This window comes from Nerophis ophidion, linkage group LG09 (genome assembly GCF_033978795.1).
Source record: "Nerophis ophidion isolate RoL-2023_Sa linkage group LG09, RoL_Noph_v1.0, whole genome shotgun sequence".
Lineage (NCBI taxonomy): Eukaryota > Metazoa > Chordata > Actinopteri > Syngnathiformes > Syngnathidae > Nerophis > Nerophis ophidion.
This window is the reverse complement of record NC_084619.1, coordinates 38,363,175-38,385,851: the sequence shown is the minus strand read 5'-3', so window position 1 is coordinate 38,385,851 and position 22,677 is coordinate 38,363,175. Positions and strand designations below refer to the sequence as shown.

Sequence of the window (22,677 nt, the reverse complement as noted above, 5' to 3'; positions counted from 1 at the left end):
AGCAATGCAAGGCCAAATCGCGCAGCAGAGCCAGATTCTGCAGACGATGTCAGAGAGGTCCGGGGCAGGAAAACACGCGACTGAGAGGACGACTTTGACGGCAGTAGGCATGCACAGGATGGTGGAAACAGAAGATCCCCATAGCTTCATGGACATGTTCGAGATCACAGCCAAGTCATGCGGCTGGCCGGAGGAGGAGTGGGCGGTGCGGCTGCTGCCATTGTTGGTGGGAGAGGCGCAGCGAGCGGCGCTCAGCCTGCCACCAGCGTCCCGGATGAGCTACCGGGACATGAGGAGGGCAGTGTTGGACCGGACGGGAGGATCCAAAAAAGACTACAGGATAAAGTTTAGAACCATGAAACTTGGTCAAGATCAGCGGCCTTTTGTCCTGGGCCAACAACTGACAGATGCGGCAACCAGATGGCTGCAACCCGGAAGAAAAGAAGAGGTGATTGAACAAGTGATCCTGGAACAATTCCTGGAGGCGATCCCGGCGCGGACGTCAGCTAGGGTCCGCTACCACCGACCACAAGAGCTAGCAGCAGCGGTAGCCTTGGCGGAGGACCACCTGACGGTACAGCGGGAGAAGGCTGCAGGAGGAGGGGAGCGGCCAGTACCAGCGCCGCGAAAAATGCGGTCACCACCAGAAGACGGAGCCCAGCCGTGGACAAGGCCACGAAACATGAATATGTTTTCTCCTCCGCAGGGCCCGGCCGCAGCAGACACTGCGTGTCCCCCGCAAAAAGCACCTCGAATGCCGGGGCAGGTGTGCTGGAGGTGCGGACGGCTAGGTCACCTGCAACGGGAGTGTCCAGCGATAGAGGTGGGGCAGGTGATCCAGGTGGTCGACCCTCCAGCCTCCTCCCCGGGACCGGGAGAGTCATACTATGTACCGGTAAGGATACAAGGGAGTATACACCGGGCGATGGTGGATTCGGGTTGTGAACAATCCATGATTCGCCAAAACCTGGTTCGACCCGGGATATTGAGTAAGGTTACACGGGTGCAAGTTAAATGTGTGCATGGGGATATTCACACGTATCCCATTGTGCCGGTGAAAATTTTGTTCAGGGGGGAAAAACATAGTGGTAAGGTGGCAGTAAGTGCGCGCCTAGCGCACCCCTTAATCTTGGGAACAAATTGGCCGGGATTTAAGGGGTTAATGAAGCAGTGTGCAGGGGTGCGTTCACGGACGGTAGGGAAAGGGGATACCCGCGCTGTTCTCATCAGCGACGCGAGGTTATCCGACGTGGCCGAGGGGGAGGGGTAAGGGGGGCCGGCGGGGACTTCCCAGGAGGTTTCCCCGGTGCCCCAATGGCGCCCCACGGATGATTTTCCACTCGAGCAGTCTCGAGATGACACTCTGCGCGAGACCTGGGACCAAGTGATTGCAATTGATGGGCAGTGGGTTCGCCCGGGGATAACGCGGGATTTCCCTCATTTTGTATTGATTAGGGACAGACTATACAGAGTGAGCCGTGACACTCAGACAGGTGAGGAAATTACCCAATTGTTGGTACCAAAAAGCCGTCGGGAAATGATTTATCCAGGCGGCACATTTTAACCCATATGATAAAACAATCGGATAATGGCCCGGTTCTATTGGCCAGGCATTCGGGCAGACGTGCGCCGGTGGTGCGCGGCATGCCCGGACTGTCAACTAGTCAACCCTGCGGCCACCCCTAGAGCACCTTTGAGGCCATTACCACTCATAGAGGTCCCGTTTGAACGAATTGGCATGGACCTCGTCGGGCCATTTCACCCGAGCACCCAGGGATATCGCTTTGCACTAGTCCTGGTGGGTTATGCAACGCGCTATCCCGAAGCAGTGCCACTGCACTCCATCTCTGCAAAAAGTGTCGTGCAGGCACTGTTTCAAATTATCTCCCGAGTTGGAATCCCGAAAGAGATTCAAACTGACCAGGGCACGTCCTTTATGTCACGCACGTTAAAGGAGCTGTACGGTTTATTGGGGATCAAGTCTATTCGGACTAGCGTCTACCACCCACAGACAGATGGGTTGGTGAAGCGGATGAATAGAACTTTGAAATCCATGATCCGGAAGTTCGTACACGAGGACAAACCAAATTGGCATAAATGGTTGGATCCCCTGTTATTTGCAGTGCGGGAGGTTCCCCAGGCCTCAACAGGATTTTCTCCATTTGAACTATTGTTCGGCAGGAAGCCGCGGGGGGTATTGGACCTAGTTAAAGAAAGCTGGGAGGGAGGTCCAAGCCCCAGTAAAAATTTAATTCAGTACGTCATGGACTTGAGAGCAAAACTGCACACATTAGGGCACTTGTCACGTGAGAATTTGCTCCAAGCTCAAGAACGTCAACAGCGCCTGTATAACAGGGGAGCGCAACTTGGACGATTTTCACCGGGAGAGAAAGTACTTGTGTTACTCCCAACATCCAGCTCCAAATTACTCGCCAAGTGGCAAGGACGCTTCGTGGTCACACGACGAGTGGGTGACGTGGATTATGAGGTCAGGCGGTCTGACCGGGGTGGGGCCACACAAATATACCACCTTAACCTACTAAAAGGGTGGAGGGAAGCGGAGCCCATCTCCATGGTGACGGCGATAGCGGAGAGCGAGGAGCTGGGGCCGGAGGTTCACCCCTCTCCCCGGCCCCCCCCCTCTCCGCTGTGATAATCATCTTACGCTGTCCCAGAAAGCAGACGTGGCCAAGTTGCAGCAACATTTTGCTGACGTGTTCTCTCCCCTGCCGGGCCGCACGACTCTCACCCAGCATCACATAGAGACCAGCACGGGCGTGGCTGTGAGGTCTCGGCCCTATAGGCTACCTGAACACAAGCGCAAAGTAGTTTGGGAAGAATTAAAAGCCATGTTGGAATTGGGAGTGATAGAAGAGTCCCACAGTGCATGGTGTAGCCCCATAGTTCTGGTAGGGAAGAAAGATGGGTCTGTACGGTTCTGTGTAGACTACCGCAAGGTGAATGATGTGTCACGTTTTGACGCCTATCCAATGCCCCGGGTCGACGAGCTCCTGGACCGGTTGGGCACTGCTCGTTTTTTTACGACATTGGATTTGACTAAGGGCTACTGGCAGATTCCTTTGTCTCCAGAGTCCAAGGAAAAAACGGCATTCTCCACTCCGGAAGGATTATACCAATTTGTGACCCTTCCGTTCGGCTTGTTGGGTGCGCCCGCCACATTTCAGAGACTCATGGACCGGGTGCTGCGACCACACGCTGCATATGCCGCCGCCTTTCTGGATGATGTCATCATCCAGGGGAACAGCTGGGCGGAGCATATGCAGAGAGTGGGAGCGGTACTCGAGTCCCTGAGGCGGGCAGGGCTCACCGCCAACCCGGCGAAGTGCGCGGTTGGCCAAAGGGAGGTACAGTATCTGGGGTACCACTTGGGGGAAGGCCAGGTGCGGCCTCAGATAGATAAAACCGTAGCAGTTGCGACCTGCCCGACTCCGAAGACAAAAAAGGAGGTGAGGCAGTTTTTGGGGCTGGTGGGCTACTACCGGAGGTTTGTCCCCCGGTTTGCAGACCTGAACAGCCCACTAACTGACCTCACCCGGAAATGTGCCCCAGATCTGGTCCAATGTACGGAGCAGTGCCAGCAGGCATTCGAGAAGGTAAGGAAAGCACTTTGCGAGGAGCCGGTACTGCACATGCCTGATTTTTCTATCCCATTTTGTTTGCAGGCGGATGCATCGGGCAGAGGACTGGAAGCCGTTTTATCTCAGTAGCGGGGGGGCACCGACCATCCGGTCCTGTATATCAGCAAGAAATTGTCTGAAAGGGAGGTCAGATACAGCACGGTGGAGAGGGAGTGCCTCGCCATCCCGTGGGCGGTCGGTGCCCTCCGGTACTATCTGCTGGGACGCCCATTCAGCCTCTGCTCGGACCACAAGCCCCTCCAGTGGCTCCACCGCATGAAAGTTGCCAACGCGCGGATCACCCGGTGGTATCTCGCTTTACAACCCAACAATTTCAGAGTGATCCATAGGCCGGGAGCACAGATGGTCGTGGCGGACTTCCTGTCCCGCGCTCAGGCCGGGGGGGGGAGTAAGTGCGGCCAGACGGTGCCCGGCCTAAGTCTGGCGGTGGAGGTATGTGGAGGGAGGTTGTGATTAGCACACTGGAGGTATGAAGATTAGCGACCCCGTCTGGGTGGCTGGAGACAGCGCACCCTCAGACGGGGGCGTGGCACGGGCAGGACGGCGAGACGCAGCTGGCAGGTGATTAGATGTCGCAGGTGGTACGCGTTAACCTAATCATCTGTTGTCTTTTTAACAGTGATCGTGCAGCAGAGGAGGTGGCTTGTGGAGAGACTGAAAAGTCGATGAGCAGAGATTGAGTTTGGAACAAACGTGTGAGATTAAAACCTGTCAAAACCTGACCCACTCGTTTCCAGCGTGCATCTGTGGTACTTGTGAGTAAAGAAGCTTACACTGTTTACTTTGATTGTGTGTTCCTTTGTTTTGTAAACATTTGCTTTCCTTTCGACTTTGATGGTCGAGGGGATTATAATCAGAGGAAGATTACGTTTTTTTTTTTAAAAAGTTAACATTTATGTATTTGTCTTCTGTTCCATATTTCCCATAGGTCATAAAAAATATCGATATTTATCAATGTCAACCAACATTTAAAAGAAACGTGTACATAATACAGTTTTCAGCCCTATCGCCCATCCCGACCGCATCGGTTCAAATGTCAACGATATATGCAATATGCAAATGTTGGGAAAAGCAGCTTTTTTGTCACAGCTCTGTAGCGATCTGAGAGTGGGCATGTGTACCTAATGTTGTGACCTGTAAATGAAGGTTAATTTGTGTCTGTATTACAAAAGTTATATTTTGACACTGAAGTTATGTAACTGAATATTTTGTGTTTTAATTTTGCAAAATAATTTATTTACATTAAATTATGCTGACATTTTCATTGTAAAAAAAATTAAGGGTTTTAAAATTCAGTGTGAAAATATTCAGTGTTAAAAAATTCAGTGTCAAAAAATGTGTTGCTTCAAAAGGCAAGACTCACTTCTGGTAAATTAAGACTGAAGCAATCCGTCCTGTCTCAGAACTACCTAATGAGGTGTCAAGTTTCAAGTCGCATGACACAGGTCTCGCAAATGAGCATAAAAAAAAGCAGTTAACTGGGCCACCTGGGCATAATACAGTATAATTAACATTTCAATGTGGACTGCTGGATGTATTCAAACTGTAGAAAGGATTCCATTGATTAGAATTAGCACTTTTGAGGGACATTGATACAAAGTTCTACTTCATGCAGACCAGGAATGAACTGGGTGGGCGAGGCTTGTTTAAAAAGCCTGATAGCGACTATCAGACAGAGGCAGATTTGTACAACAAAATTCTGCAGCACAGTGATATTATATCGAGGAAGTGGAGGTTTTTTAACCTTTATGTTTTTGTTTTGTCGTGTTTGTTTCATCTTTGTTGTTTTTGCTCCGTTATAAAAGATGTCGATCAAGGAGGTTGTCTCCAATGGAGGAGCAACAATCATAAATTTTAAATATTCAGTGTTTTATTCTTCATTGTTAGTACTGTAAAGCCCACATTCTACTATTATTTTATGTACATTCTGAGTGTCTTTTTCAACTAAACAAACCCTCTCAAAAAACAAACTTTAGTTTTTCTACTGAACTATAAGACAGTCATAATGTACATAAAAATATACAATGTGGGATTTACAATACTGACTATGAACAATAAAAAATGAATATTGAGAATAAATGAAGGTTGCTCCTTTATTGCAGACCACTTTCTTGATTGACATATTTCATAATCAAACAAAAACAACAGAGATGCAACAAACACGGCGAAACATAAACGCCAAGGGTAAAAATTATCTACTTTTTCAATATAATATCTCTTTCTCCCCCCACTCTGTTCATGCCTGGTCTGCATGAAGTAAAACTTTGTATCGATGTCACTCAAAAGTGCTGATTTTAACCATTTGAATCTTTTCGATAATTGGAACTAGGGTTGTACGGTATACCAGTATTGGTATAGTACCGCGATACTAATGAATCATAATCGGTACTATACCACCTCTAAAAAGTACCGGTGCTTGGTACTTGTTACTACTTGGTATCAGATTGATACCTAAATTTTTGGTATCATCCAAAACTAATGTCAAGTATCAAACAACAGAAGAATAAGTGATTATTATATTTTAATAGAAGTGTGGATAGAACATCTTAAAAGAGAAAGCAAGCAGATACTAACAAGTAGATTAATAATCAATTGTTTACCACTTGTCCTTAATAATGCTGACAAAATAAATGAATGATAAATGACACAATATGTTACTGCATATGTCAGAAGACTAAATTACGAGCCTTTGTTTGCTTACTTATTACTAAAAGACAAGTTGTAAGAAAATGGATGGATGGAAGTTGTCTTGTATGTTCACTATTTTGTTTAAGGACAAAATAACAAACATACAGTATGTTTAATGTACTATAATATTTTTTTGTTCAAATGAAGCCAATATCGCAATTTTTTGTGGTCCACTTTATTTAGAAAAGTACCGAAAAGTATCGAAATACATTTTGGTACAGGTACCAAAATATTGGTATTGGGACAACACTAGTTGGAACATAATCAGCTAATTATGTATGCATGTTATTATGTTGTATTATGCCCAGGTGGCCCAGTTAACTGCCTTTTTATGCTGTTTTGCAAGACCCATGTCACGTGACTTGAAACTTGACACCTCAGTGGCTGGTTCTGAGACAGAATCGATTGCTTCGGTCTTAATTTACCAGAAGTGGGTGCTGCTTTTTGAAACAGCAAATTCTTTGACATTGAATTTTTTACTACTAAATTTTTTACATTCAATTTTTGTTACACTCAATTTCCAAACACTCAATGTTTATACACAAATTTTTTGTTACACTCAATGTTTTAACACTCAATGTTTATAGACTCAATTTTTGTTACACTCAATGTTTATACACTCAATTTTTGTTACACTCAATTTTTATACACTTTTTGTAACACTCATTGTTTAAACAGTCAAATTTTGTTACACTCAATTTTGTAACACCCAATTTTTGTTACACTCAATTTTGTAACACCCAATTTTTGTTACACTCAATGTTTATACACTATTTTTTTACACTAAATTTTTGTTACAGTCAAGTCAAAAACACTCAATTTTTGTTACACTCAATTTTTAAACACTCAATGTTTATACACAATTTTTTACACTCAAATGTTGAACACTGAATTAAAAAAACTTTCAATTACATTTTCAGCACAATTTAATGTAAAATAATTCAGCTCACAAAATTCAAACGCAAAAAATTCATGTCAATAAATATTTTTATAGAAAAGACACTAATTAACCACCTGTGATTCTGTTTGTGCAGTTTATTTTTCAACATGAGTGAGAAAATAGCAGTGATGTTCGTGTTCAATATATACATTCAATACATTCATCATATGTTTTAGATATACAGTAAATTAGAATCATCCCTACAAAAGAAAAAACAGCCTCTGTCTTGCTAAAGCTACACCTTATTGCTATTTCTTGACTTTTGCAGTTTTTTTTTGTGAGTACATTGCCTAAAGCAGGGGTGTCAAACGTAAGGCCTGGGGACCAACTCAGGCCCGCAAAAAGGTTTTATTCAGCCAACGGGATGGGTTTGCTTGAAAGAAACTGCTGTTCTAAGTGTGTCCACTAGATGTTGGGATAGCAATTATTTGTACCTATGTAAAAAAATAAATCACATGATGTTAGTGCACCAGTCGAAGAAAATGAGCAAACTACATAAATATAATCCTGTAATTTGATTTTGATCTTTTTTTTAATCCTGATAGATTGAAAATTAACACCAATGAGTTGCCTGATGAACATGATTACATAATTTATTCAGAAAGTATAAATCCATCCATCCATCCATTTCCTACCGCTTGTCCCTTTTGGGGTCGCGGGGGATCGCTGGAGCCTATCACCCCGGACAAGTCGCCACCTCATCACAGGGCCAACACAGATAGACAGACATCATTCACACTCACATTCACACACTAGAGCAGGGGTAGGGAACATATGGCTCTAGAGCCAGTTGTGGCTCTTTTGATGACTGCATCTGGCTCCCAGATAAATCTTACCTGACATTACTTAACAGGGTCAGTAATGAATAATTCCGCTGGTAATTGCAGTGTTAAAAATAACGTTCAAAATACAAAACATTCTCATGCATCTTTATCCATTCATCCGTTTTTTTACCGCACCTGTTCAACAAGTATTTTATTATTGGTTCTGCTTCAGAATTAATTTTTAATGTTATTAAAAATAATGGGAGACGTATTATACCCTAAAAATGTTGGTCTTACTTAAAAATTAATGCATTTAGTTGTATTCAGTGTTAAAAAAAGTTATTATACGGCTCTCACGGAAATACATTTTAAAATATTTGGCTTTCATGGCTCTCAGCCAAGAAGGTTCTTGACCCCTGCACTAGAGCCAAGTAAGACAAATAAAGATAGAATACTATTAGCCGTAAGTGTAAGAAAAAAACATTATGATTCGTACATTTTCTGAATGTGCTTGTTCTATTTTTAAACAAAGAAAACAATCCGAAGTTGGCTTCATTTTTAAGTTATAGGGCTGTGATTTCACCAGTCCGGTCCACTCGGGAGTAGAATTTTCTCCATGTCGCCCCCCCCCCATCTAAAATGAGTTTGACACACCTGTCCTAAAGAGTTCAAATATTGAGAAGTGTTCAAAACGGTCACGTGGTTTTGTCACACACTGCAAGGCTGCACTGACCTGCTCTTTATTGAGTCAGTGTGACCTCTGACCTTTACATGCCCTCAAACAAGCGCACAAACAGACACTCGTTGAGCTTCGGCGACTTACGAAGTAAAAGTAATTTTACCTTTGCAACCTTATTATTCTATTGGCTAAGTTTTATATTCATAAATGTAAGTTTCTCAATACCCAACCTGTCTTTTGTGCCTTTAATAAAGATTTAGAACTCTACATTAAAGGCCTACTGAGATGAGATTTTCTTATTTCAACTGGGATAGCAGGTCCATTCTATGTGTCATACTTAGTCATTTCGCAGTATTGCCATATTTTTGCTGAAAGGATTTAGTAGAGAACATCCACAATAAAGTTCGCAACTTTTGTTCGCTAACAGAAACACCTGCCTTTACCGGAAGTCGCAGACGATGACGTCACCCGTTGAGGGCTCCTCACATCCTCACACTGTTTTTAACGGGAGCCACCAACAAAAAGAGCTATTCGGACCGAGAAAACGACAATTTCCCCATTATTTTTGAGCGAGGATGAAAGATTTGTGTTTGAGGATATTGATAGCGACGGACTAGAAAAAAATATATATATCAGGTTAAAAAAAAAAACGCGATTGCATTGGGACAGATTCAGATGTTTTAGACACATTTACTATGATAATTCTGGGAAATCTCTTATCTTTCTATTGTGTTGCTAGTGTTTTAGTGAGTTTAATAGTACCTGATAGTGGGAGGGGTTTGTCCACGGGTGTCTTGAGGCCAGTGTCTGACGGAAGTCGACTGCAACTGTATGGACGGCACAAGCTCAGCTGATCTCCGGTAAGTGGCGACTTTATACCACAATTTTCTCACCGAAAACTGCTGGTTGACATTTGGTCGGGATCTATGTTCGCTTGACTGCTCTGATCCATAGTAAAGCTTCACCTCCGGGAATTTTAAACAAGGAATCACCGTGTGTTTGTGTGGCTAAAGGCTAAAGCTTCCCAACTCCATCTTTCTACTTTGACTTCTCCATTATTAATTGAACAAATTGCAAAAGATTCAGCAACACAGATGTCCAAAATACTGTGTAATTATGCGTTCAAAGCATAAAATGTGGCGGCATATCGCTGGCGTGAAGAGGCCGGCGCCGGCTTTAACAGGCCAACAAAAGGAGGATGAGGAGGACAATTTAAAAAAACAATAAAAAAAAGACGTTTTAATACGAAGTGGAAAGTAAGCGGGGATGGCAAGGTTTGCGACTGGCTGGTCTACGTCACAACAGAAGAGATGCAGTGTCAGGATTGCCGTATGTATGGCTCGGAGAAAGCGAAATCAAACACATTTGTAATCGGGAGAAAAACTTAAAGTTAGAGGCAATTAAAGGCCTACTGAAACCCACCACGCAGTCTGATAGTTTATATATCAATGATGAAATATTAACATTGCAACACATGCCAATACGGCCTTTTTAGTTTACTAAATTACAATTGTAAATTTCCCGGGAGTTTTGTCTTGAAAACGTTGTGTAATGATGACGTGTACGCAAGATGACACGGGTTTTAAGGAAATATGAGCGCTGCACACACACACAGCTAAAAGTCGTCTGCTTTAACGGCATAATTACACAGTATTTTGGAGCGCTGTGTTGCTGAATCTTTTGCAATTTGTTCAATTAATATTGGACAAGTCAAAGTAGAAAGATGGAGATGGGAAGCTTTAAACTTTAGCCACACAAACACACGGTGATTCCTTGTTTAAAATTCCTGGAGGTGAAACTTTACTATGGATCACAGCGCGGTCAAGCGAACATGAATCACGACGGAATGTTAACCAGCAGGTTTCGGTGAGAAAATTGTGGTAAAAAGTTGCTTCTTACCAGAGAAAAGCTGAGCTTGTGCCGTCCATAGCTGCCGTCGACTCCCCTGAGACACTGCGCGTCAAGACACCCATGGAGACACACCTCTGACTATCAGGTAATATTAAACTCACTAAAACACTAGCAACACAATAGAAAGATAAGGGATTTCCCAGAATTATCCTAGTAAATGTGTCTAAAAACATCGGAATCCGTCCCAATGCAATCGCATTTTTGTTTTTTTAACTTTTTTTTTGTTTTTTTTCCTAGTCCTTTGCTATCAATATCCTCAAACACGAATCTTTCATCCTCGCTCAAATCAATGGGGAACTTGTCGTTTTCTCGGTCTGAATAGCACTCTTTGTTGGAGGCTCCCATTAAAATCAGTGTGAATATGTGAGGAGCCATCAAACATGTGACGTCATCGTCTGTGACTTCCGGTAGAGGCAGGGCATTTCTCTTAATACCGAAAGTTGCGAACTTTATCGTCGATGTTCTCTACTAAATCCTTTCAGCAAAAATATGGCAATATTGCGAAATGATCAAGTATGACACATAGAATGGACCTGCTATCCCCGTTTAAATAAGAACATCTCATTTCAGTAGGCCTTTAAGGACCACGAGTCCTCAAAAAGCCACTTGCAATTGATCAACTGTAAAGTTCAAAAAAACATTCTTATGCATTTTCTGAGTCATTCACCTTTTATTTTAGGCACAGAAAATTTTGGCTGGTAAAAAAAAATTGTGACAGGTGGATTTCAAAATCCACCTGCCACGGTGGCTGGTGGCCAAAAAAGTTAACTTCAAGAGCTACTGAAATGAGATTTTCGTATTTAAACGGGAATAGCAGGTCCATTCTATGTTACATACTTGATAATTTCTCGATATTGCTATATTTTTGCTGAAAGGATTTAGTAGAGAACATCCACGATAAAGTTCGCCCAATTTGGTACTTCCTGAAAAAGCCTCGCCTTTACCGGAAGTCGCAGACGATAACGTCACATGTTGATGGCTCCTCATATATTCACATTGTTGTTAATGGGAGCCTCCAACAAAAACAGTTATTCGGACCGAGAAAACGACAATTTCCCCATTAATTTGAGCGAGGATGAAAGATTTGTTTTTGAAGATATTGATAGCGACGGACTAGAAAAAAAGATAAAAAAATCGAGTTAAAAAAAACAAAAACGCGATAGCATTGGGACGGATTCCGATGTTTTTAAAGACATTTACTAGGATAATCCTTGGAAATCCCTTATCTTTCTATTGTGTTGCTAGTCTTTTAGTGAGTTAAATAGTACCTGATAGTCGGAAGGGTGTGTCCACGGCCGGGTGTTGACGCGCAGTGTCTCAGGGGAGTCTACGGCAGCTATGGACGGCACAAGCTCAGCTTTTATCCGGTAAGAACTGACTTTTTAAACACAATTTTCTCACCGAAACCTGCTATTTGACATTCGTTTGGGATCCATGTCTGCTTGACCGCGCTGTAATCCATAGTAAATTTTCACCTCCGGGAATTTTAAACAAGGAAACACCGTGTGTTTGTGTGTCTAAAGGCTAAAGCTTCCCAACTCCATCTTTCTACTGTGACTTCTCCAATATTAATTGAACAAATTGCAAAAGGTTCAGCAACAAAGATCTCTAAAATACTGTATAATTATGCAGTTGAAGCAGACGACTTTTACCTGTGTGTGTACGTAGTGCTCACACTTCCTAAAACCCTGTGACGTCACTCGTACACGTCATCATTACTCGACGTTTCTAAGACAAAACTCCCAGGAAATTTAAAATTGTAATTAAGAAAACTAAAAAAGCCGATGTAGCATGTGTTGCAATGTTAATATTTCATCATTGATGTATAAACTATCACTGTGTGGTGGGTAGTAGTGGGTTTCAGTATGCCTTTCAGGCCCTGTATATATATATATATATATATATATATATATATATATATATATATATATATATATATATATATATATATAGTACTCTATTTTAGTTACTTTGAATTTACAACCCCCTGGCACTGTTTTGTATTGTTTTTGTACTTATTTTGATTATTGTTTCTCGTCTGTTTGTAAATGTTGAAATGTATAAATAAAGGTAAAAGAAATAAAGAAAAATGTAAAATAAGTAAAAGTATTTGGCTTGGGGGAAAAATATGTGGGGGTTTTTTATAGTTGCGTTTTTTACCTGGCCAGGTCCAGAAAGGAGTCCGCGGTCTCCTTATCGTTGCTGATGCTCTCCAGACCGAGCGTGTTGGTGTTGAGCGAGCCCGCGCCCACGCCGGGCTTGATGATGAACGCCAAGGCGACGCCGATGCCTGAAGCGATGAGCGTGGTGCCCAGGAAGTAGCCCACCGCGATGCCGCCTAGCTTGCCCAGGGAGCGCGTGTCCAGGCTGGCGGCGCCGGACACCAGGCTGCAGACCACCAGAGGCAGGATGATCATCTTCAGCATGCGGAGCAGCATCTCGCCCGGAAAGGCGAAGTAGGTGACCTGCGCCTTGGTCAGCTCCATGTGGCGGACCAGCATGCCCAGCCCCACGCCCACCGCCACCCCCGAAACCGTCAAGAGGACCAGCAGGTTCTTGCCCAGGAACGCCAGCACCATCTCCTTCGCGCTCCTGTGGGCTCCTTTCTCCGAGGGCCGCTCGGCGGTAGCAGACGTGGCGTGGCCGTTAATTTCGCTCTTTTTCTCCATTTTGGTTAGAAAGTGTCCGAGAGCGAAGACCAGAATGTTCTCTCAGGGCAGCGCGTGGCTTGAGTGAGACGCCCGCGCGAGGGCTGGAGCCGGCGTGACCGCGTGACGGCGAGCCAGCTATCGACAACACCGATATCGGAACTAGTGTCAGTATCAAATCGGTACGATATTTTTTAATTGTCCACAATTTTTTTTTTCTATTTTCCATCCATCCATTTTCTGCCGCTTATTCCCTTTTTGCTACAATCAGGCAGAAGGCGGTGTACACCCTGGACAAGACGCCCCTCATCGCAGGGCCAACACAGATAGACAGACAACATTCACACTCACATTCACACACTAGGGCCAATTTAATGTTGCCAATCAACCTATCCCCAGGTGCATGTCTTTGGAGGTGGGAGGAAGCCGGAGTACCCGGAGGGAACCCACGCAATCACGGGGAGGACTTGCAAATTCTACACAGAAAGATCTCGAGCGCAGAATCGAACCCAGGACCTTCGTATTGTGAGACAGACGCTCTAACCCATGGGTGTCAAACTCTGGCCCGCGGGCCAAATTTGGCCCGCTGTGTAATTTCATTTGGCCCTTGAGGCAATATCAAATTAACATTAGAGCTGGTCCGCCGGTATTATACAGCGGCAGTGCCGCTGTAACACCGCATTCACCGCTTATACTCATACTTGCCAACCCTCCTGATTTTCCAGGGAGACTTCCGAAGTTCAGTTCCCCTCCTGAAAATTTCCCAGGGCAACCATTCTCCTGAATTTCTCCCCGGACAACAATCTTGGGGTCGTGCCTTAAAGGCACTGCCTTTAGCGTTCTCCACAACCTGTCGTTACGTCTGCTTTTCCTCTATACATAGTATATGTCACATAGTATATGCGGCTTTTACACACACACACACACAAAAGTGAATGCAATTCATATTTGATCAACAGCCATACAGGTCACACTGAGAGTGGCTGTATAAACAACTTCAACACTGTTACAAATATGCGCCACACTGTGAACCCTGACCAGACAAGAATGACAAACACAATTCGGGAGAACAACAGCACCGAAACACAACATGAACACAATAGAACAAATACCCAGAACCCCTTGCAGCACTAACTCTTCCGGGAATCTACAATATCCACCTCCGCTACTACCAAACCCCGCCACCCCCCAACCCCGACCACCTCATTGTTATTTAATTTTCATATTTATTAGCTAGTGGAAAAAGTTAATGTTGATATTTACTTCAGAAGGCTGCAAATACAAAAGAGGCACTACATTTTTTATTTAGATGTTATTTCTGTGATGTTTTTTCATTTGTTTTTTGAAAGTTGATTTTGCACTATTAGGTTATATAAGCGTTGTTAAAGCAAATCAGTGTAGCAAACCGAGCAATAATTAAAGTTTTATTCATTCACTTTCTCTTGCTACTTCAAGGTTTGAATGTTGGATTCATTCCTTATTGTTATTTTACTTTCAATATTTTACTTTATTGGCCTTTGGAAAAAGTTTATTTTGATATTTACCTCAGAAGGCAGCAAATAGAAAAGAGGCATTAAATTTTTATTTAAATTTTATTTGATATGCCATTGATATTTTTTAATTATTATTATTTGAAACTCAATTTTGCATGTCACTGTAAAGTTATATAAGCCTTGCTTGTTCAATATTCAATGCAAAACTTGTTTGGGTCCCTATTAAAATGTTAATTTGTTCAACCTTGGCCCGCGGCTTTGTTCGGTTTAAAATTTTGGCCCACTCTGTATTTGAGTTTGACACCCCTGCTCTAACCCCTCTTCCACCGTGAAGCCCTTTTTTTTTTCTATTTTAAGTTTCATTTGTCATTTTGTTTTTCCATCCATCCATCCATTTTCTACCGCTTGTCCCTTTTTGGGGTGGCGGGGGGTGCGGGAGCCAATTTCAGCTGCATTCGGGCAAGAGGCGGAGGACAACCTGGACAAGTCGCCATCTCATCGAAGGGTCAACACAGATGGACAGACGACATTCATGGGGCAGTATAGCTCGGTTGGTAGAGCGGCCGTGCCAGCAACTTGAGGGCCCAGGTTCGATCCCCGCTTCCGCCATCCGAGTCACTGCCGTTGTGTCCTTGGGCAAGACACTTTACCTACCTGCTCCCAGTGCCATCCACACTGGTTTAAATGTAATTTAGATATTGTGTTTCACTATGTAAAAGTGCTTTGAGTCACTAGAAAAAAAGCACTATGTAAATATAATTCACTTCACATAACATTCACACTCACACATCCGGGCCAATCAACCTATCCCCAGGTGCATGTCTTTGGTGGTGGGAGGAAGCCGGAGTACCTGGAGGGAACCCACACAGTTACGGGGAGAACATGCAAACTCCACACAGAAAGATCCGGAGCCCGGGATTGAACTCAGGGCTATACTCAGGATGTTTTTATTGTGAGGCACAGGCACTAACCCCTGTGCCACTTTTTTGCAGGCTAAATTTGAGGCCAAAGCAGAATTTAATTTCCCCCATTCTCTGCCATTAATTATTTTGATCACACATTTGGTTCCAGCGACCCCGAAAGGGTCAAGCGGTAGAAAATGGATGGATGGGAAACAATTGTTGTTTTGGGGGTTTCTTTTTTCATTTTTTTTTTGCAGGCTAAATTTGAGGGCAAAGCAGAATTTTATTTCCCCTTTTCTTTGGCATTAATTATTTTGATCACACATTTACGAGATAGGCTCCAGCAACCACTGCGACAAGCGGTAGAAAATGGATGAATAGATGTATTTATTGATTTGTATACCTTTTTTTTAAAGTCAAACCTGAATTAAATTTGTTGCATGTTTTTTTTTATTTTTTGTTAAAACATGAGGTGGCTACTTGTCCAGGGTGCATCCTGCCTTCTGCCCGAATGCAGCTGAGATAGGCTCCAGCGACCCCGAACGGGACAAGCGGTAGAGAATGGATGGATAAAACGAACCAGATTGTTCAAGTTAAGTTAAGGTTAAAGTACCAAGGATTGTCACACACACACGAGGTGTGGGGAAATTATTCTCTGCATTTGACCCATCACCCTTGATCAACCCCTGGGCGGTGAGGAAAGCAGTGAGCAGCAGCAGTAGCCGCGCCCGGGAATCATTTTTGGTGATTCAACCCCCAATTCCAATCCTTGATGCTGAATGTCAAACAGGTAGGTAATCAAAATTCATGTTTTAGAGCAAAACTAACATGTAAAAAACATAGTGTTGAAAAGAAGTTGCAGGCACAACCCAACAGGAATTCAATTCATCCATCCATCCATTTTCTACCGCTTTTTCCCTTTCGGGGTCGCGGGCGGTGATGGAGCCTATCTCAGCTGCACAAGGGCAGAAGGTGGGGTAGACCCTGGACAAGTCGCCACCTCATCGCAGGGCCAACACAGATAGACAGACAACATTCACACTCACATTCACACACTATGGCCAATTTAGTGTTGCCAATCAACCTATCCCCAGGTGCATGTCTTTGGAAGTGGGAGGAAGCCGGAGTACCCGGAGGGAACCCACGCAGTCACGGGAGAACATGCAAACTCCACACAGAAAGATCCTGAGCCCAGGATCAAACTCAGGACCTTCGTATTGTGAGGCACATGTAGTAACCCCTGTCACACCGTGCTGCCCGGAATTAAATCCCTGTATGTAAAATTATATGTCCAACTCTTACACAATGTGCCATGGGAGAACAAGTGAACAAATGGAGAAATTTGCCATTATATTATTATCAGTGATGGAGCAGAAAGGGGCTAGGAATTCATTCATTATTTGACATTTGACATGCACTTTTTCACATGAAACAAGGCCCCAGCAGATCACGGGTCCCTGCTTTGGAGACTTTTTTCATTCTGATTATTTTTGTTGTTTTTAGGTAGTTTGCACTTCATTTTTAAGTCAACCCTAAAGGAGTGCAGTTCACAAAGATGCAACTAAATATAGTATTTTGGTTTTGGATGGGTACCAAGATTCAATAATCATAACGACACAGACGTAAACAGCAATAATCATATTATGGCTGCCTAATTTTGATACTAAATTGATATTTGTTGCCACCTGCAAAAATAGTTCGAAGACGATACTGTGCAAGTAACACCTTCCTCGCCAGCCTGAGCATGCCGACAGCAGTGCTCAGGTCCAACATCGATTACAACACAACACTTGACACATGGCCCTTGATAAAGAGTCAATATTAAAAAATAAGTTTAAAAAATTTATAATAATATAAAATACAATAACCATCGCGGAGATTAAAATGCTTTCCAGAGAATGTGCTGACTGCAGAAAGAGTTTTTGATGCTGTATTTCTATGGTGAATATGACTATTTTATTTCATTTGGTTAATATGTTACTTTTTTTATCATTGTAGTTATGTTATTGAAGTATTCAATTTACTGTATGTTTATCTTGTGTCTTTTATTGTTTTATTCTATTTTAAGGATTAGTTTTAACTTATGTTGGTGGTTTTTTTCAATCTTTTAATCAGTATTTTATTTTTGAACTGATTTTATTATTTTATATATTCATAAATAATAAAATCAGTTCAAAATAAAATACTGATTGAAAAAAAAATATATATATATATATATATTATTTTATCTATTTATATTTGTGGACTTGGAGAAGAAATTCGACCGTGTCCCTCAGGAAGTCCTGTGGGGAGTGCTCAGAGTGTATCGGGTATCGGACTATCTGATTGTGGCGGTTGGCTCCCTGTACGATCAGTGTCAGAACTTGGTCCGCATTGCCGGCAGTAAGTCAGACACGTTTTCAGCGAGGGTTGGACTCCGCCAAGGCTGTCCTTTGTCACCGATTCTGTTCAAAACTTTTATGAACAGAATTTCCAGGGCAGTCAGGGCGTTGAGGGGTTCCGGTTTGGTGGCCGTGGGATTAGGTCTCTGCTTTTTGCAGATGATGTGGTCCTGATGGCTTCATCTGGCCGGGATCTTCAGCTCTCACTGGATCGGTTCGCAGCCGAATGTGAAGTGACTGGGATGAGAATCAGCACCTCCAAGTCCGAGTCCATGGTTCTTGCCCGGAAAAGGGTGGAGTGCCATTTCCGGGACGGGGAGGAGACCCTGCTCCAAGTGGAGGAGTTCAAGTACCTAGGAGTCTTGTTCACGAGTGAGGGAAGAGTGGATCGTGAAATCGACAAGCGGAACGGTGCGATGTCTTCAGTAATGAGGACCCTGTATCGATTCGTTGTGGTGAAGAAAGAGCTGAGCCGAAAGGCTAATCTCTCAATTTACCGGTCGATCTACGTTCCCATCCTCACCTATGGTCATGAGCTTTGGGTCATGACCAAAAGGACAAGATCACGGGTACAAGCGGCCGAAATGAGAGGAGCCAGATGAGGTGGTTCGGGCATCTGGTCAGGATGCCACCAGAACGCCTACCACGAGAGATGTTTAGGGCACGTCCGACTGGTAGGAGGCCACGGGGAAGACCCAGGAAACGTTGGGAAGACTATGTTTCCCGGCTGGCCTGGGAACGCCTCGGGACCCCCCGGGAAGAGCTGAACGAAGTGGGTGGGGAGACGGAAGTCTGGGCTTCCCTGTTTAGGTTGCTGCCCCCGTGATCCGACCTCGGATAAGCGGAAGAAGATGGATGGATGAATGGAGCTATTGATATTTGAAATGCTTTTAATTAAATTACTTGTTATTGTTGGTTTTATGTGCAACACTGGAAGCGGTATTGTTTTTACCGGCGATATAGTAATAAAGTGGATTGGATTCAATCTTGCGGGTCAATAAATTCATTAAAGAAAAGGCAAAGTTTTTAAAAATAACTTATATGTCTACCTATTTAAAAGCAGGCCCGGCCCTAACCAATCTGGCGCCCTAGGCAAGATTTTAGGTGGCGCCTATGTATGAATGGATGAAATACAATATTTTTTACATACATAAACACAAAATAAAACGTGTCATCAAGTTGCATAAAATAAATTAAAAATACAATATAAATAAGGCACCGCACAAAACAAGATATCAAACCAGTATGACTTTAACAACTATATTACAAAAAAGGGGATCCTACAGAGTTCTCTATTTGTGCTTTTTAATATTGCATTAACTTACAAATGACTGTACACCACCCCCTCATCCACCTCACATCACCTGCTACAGCCTTACTCTCCTAGTCTTTCTTGCAGCAAAGTCATCCACAACATCATCATGTGACAACTGATTTGAGACCACATGATTTATGCTTATGATGGAAAGTCATAGTAGATCTCAGGTAGGTTTTAATGAGTTTGATCTCAGAGAAGCTTCTTTTAGCAGCAGCCACTGTAACAGGAAGAGTGGCAGAGATTCTCAGAGCAACCCACATGTTGGGGTAACTTTCTGCCAGCTTCTTCTCATGCAGGAAAGTCAAGAGTTCCATGTTTGTCATGTTCTTTGATGGTAATGGTGGGAAATTCTGCATTAGCTTAATGCTAAAAAGCCAGGTTACTGTTGTAAGCATTACACCAATCTCGCGCACTTTGCACATTTGGACGCGATCGAACTCAGGACCTTCGTATTGTGAGGCACATGTACTAACCCCTGTCACACTGGGCTGCCCGGAATTCAATCCCTGTATGTAAAATGATATGTCCAACTCTTACACAATGCACCATGCGAGAACAAGTGAACAAATGGAGACATTTGCCATTATATCCTTATCAGTGACTGAGCAGAAAGGGGTTTGGAATTAATTCATTATTTGACATTTTACATGCACTTTTTCACACAAAACAGGACCCCAGCAGATCACGGGTCCCTGCTTTGGAGACTTTTTCATTCTGTTTATTTTTGTTGTTTTTAGGCAGTATGAAAAACTATACTACACTGAAAAAATTTTGGAGTGCCATTTACTTAAAAAAAGCTAGGTAACAATTTCCACACAGAAATTCTTTGTAACTTTTACTCAGGAAATAGTCAAGTAAAGTTTACTTGCCAGCAAGAATTAGTTTTTATTAAAAAAAAACTCAAGTAAACATTACCAGAGATTTTCTTTCTTAGACAAAATGTACTCACTCTTTGATAGTAAATTTTACTCAAAACTACCTTTGTATTTACTTACAAAACCCTTATAAAAATACTTGATTTTCAGGATAATTTAATTAGTTTTTCTTTACTTTATTCGGATCAATATTTAAGTAATATTTACATAATATTTAAGCTCCCACCTACAACACTATTTTAATATGAATGTGTTGTATTTTAATATGGCCTACTGTTAATTAAATTAAATTATCTTAACACATCTTCTACAAATATGAAATAACACACTTTCAAACAAGAGCACTTTTATTACATTTTCCAGCAGCATTGCCAGACAAAACATAAAACAGTGATTTTTTGTTTTAAAACATTCATATTAATGCGAACATTTACAGGTAAAAGACCCGATAAAATGTCCTGAATTATAACTTTTAAGCACAACAGCAAAATCTTTCAACAAGTTACATTGACAAGCGTCATGTACTGCTTCCACACACCAAAGAACAGCTATATGCTAAAACAGCATATGTACACTGTACAAACACTCACAGTAGAAGTTTATTTCGCAAAGACCGTACCTTGGGCGACATTTTCAGAACATCCAGCTCTAGAAACAGCTTCTGAAACACTTAAAATGTATATTTCAGTTTCAGTGGGTAACTCAAGTTCATGGCGTAGATTAAGCCCATGAGCAGAAGGCTAGCCTTTGCCACGGTTTTGTAGTCATCCAGAAACTCTTTTCCTTCGACGATGACTGACACATGGGCAGGATTGTGGCCTTCCTGTGCTGCATTTCCACTGATGATGAGGATCTTGAGGACATGATGAACTGAGGCACCTACATCCAGTGAATAACACGTGATTCTGTGCTCAGGAGTCAATATTATACACAGCCAGTTCATATGACCTACACATACAGAGACCACTCCATTGGTTAAGTGCTGGGGAAGTATTTAGGTAACTATTGATTTTATTTTATTTGATCTTTGTCTGGGTTAACCGAGGTTTGCACTTTCATTTGTCAGTGTACATCTGTGTTGGCCCTGCGATGAGGTGGCGACTTGTCCAGGGTCTACCCCGCCTTCCGCCCGATTGTAGCTGAGATAGGCGCCAGCGCCCCCCGCGACCCCGAAAGGGAATAAGCGGTAGAAAATAGATGGATGGATGGCACTTGGGTCACTGAGGCAACCATCATTTTTTTCAACAAGATTGTCAAAAAAATCCAGAAGGTTGTTTGAAATACGATTTTTCATACTTTCAAAACATTTGCTTTTCAAACATTTCAGATTCAGAACCAGTTGAAAAATTGGGACACATTACAATTAATTGCCAATTTAAGTTAATGGCCTAAAATTTGTTAATCTGAATACAAATGTTTTTCCTCATATATAGTGGCACATGTGACTTTTATGGAAATACATTATTACACAAAGAACAGAGGTTATAGTATTATGTTGGAGAAAAGATACATTTACTATGGTGAGAATAATCCTCAGAAAATCCCAAATTTTCAAAATGTACCTGGCAGTCTTTGATTAGCTCCTCTCCCGACTCTCCAAGGAACTCCATTAGGCAACGTATGATGAGATCTCTTCTGCCTTCAACATATTGCTATAAAACAGAGAAGCAAATTTATTGCAAAGAACATGTATAGGCAAACAGATACACAAAATTCACTATGCCAAGGTAAAAGGCAACGTAATTGAATTGGAATAGCGCAGTGGGAGAGTGGCCACCCCCTCATCCAGGGACCCGAGGGTCCCTGGTTCAATCCCCACCTGGTACCAACTTCGTCACGTCCGTTGAGCAAGACACTTCACCCTTGCTCCTGATGGGTGCTGGTTAGTGCCTTGCATGGCAGCTCCCTAAATCAGTGTGTGAATGTGTGTGTGAAAGGTTAAATGTGGAAGTAGTGTCAAAGCGCTTTGAGTACCTTGAAGGTAGAAAAGCGCTATACAAGTACAACACATTTATTTAGCATTTATATTAATTCCATCCATTTTCTACTGCTTATTCCCTTTCGGGGTCGCGGGGGGCGCTGGCGCCTATCTCAGCTACAATCGGGCGGAAGGCAGGGTACACCCTGGACAAGTCGCCACCTCATCGCAGGGCCAACACAGATAGACAGACAACATTCACACTCACATTCACACGCTAGGGCCAATTTAGTGTTGCCAATCAACCTATCCCCAGGTGCATGTCTTTGGAAGTGGGAGGAAGCCGGAGTGGAGAGAGAGACAGATAGACAGAGAGAAAGCGAGAGATATAGAGGTAGAGAGATAGAGAGAGCGCTAGAGATAGATATAGATAGAGAGAAATAGAGAGAGAAATAGAGAGAGAGAGAGAGAGAGAGAGATAATAGCTAGCTCAGTGTATAT

The 22,677-nt window shown here is 42.9% G+C and overlaps 1 protein-coding gene across 2 annotated transcripts in view; it reads right to left on the bottom strand.

The window, feature by feature from the left end:
- slc1a4 (solute carrier family 1 member 4) overlaps nt 1-13,605 on the bottom strand; it is a 41,521-nt gene extending 27,916 nt beyond the window's left edge. The window contains exon 1 of one of the 2 annotated variants that reach the window (XM_061910966.1): nt 12,802-13,605. In XM_061910966.1, the coding sequence (XP_061766950.1) occupies nt 12,802-13,310 (509 nt within the window). In that variant the 5' untranslated portion in view covers nt 13,311-13,605. The remainder of the gene's footprint in view (nt 1-12,801) is intronic. The other variant, XM_061910967.1, reaches the window with a different exon arrangement.
- Between the last annotated feature and the right edge of the window lie 9,072 nt (nt 13,606-22,677).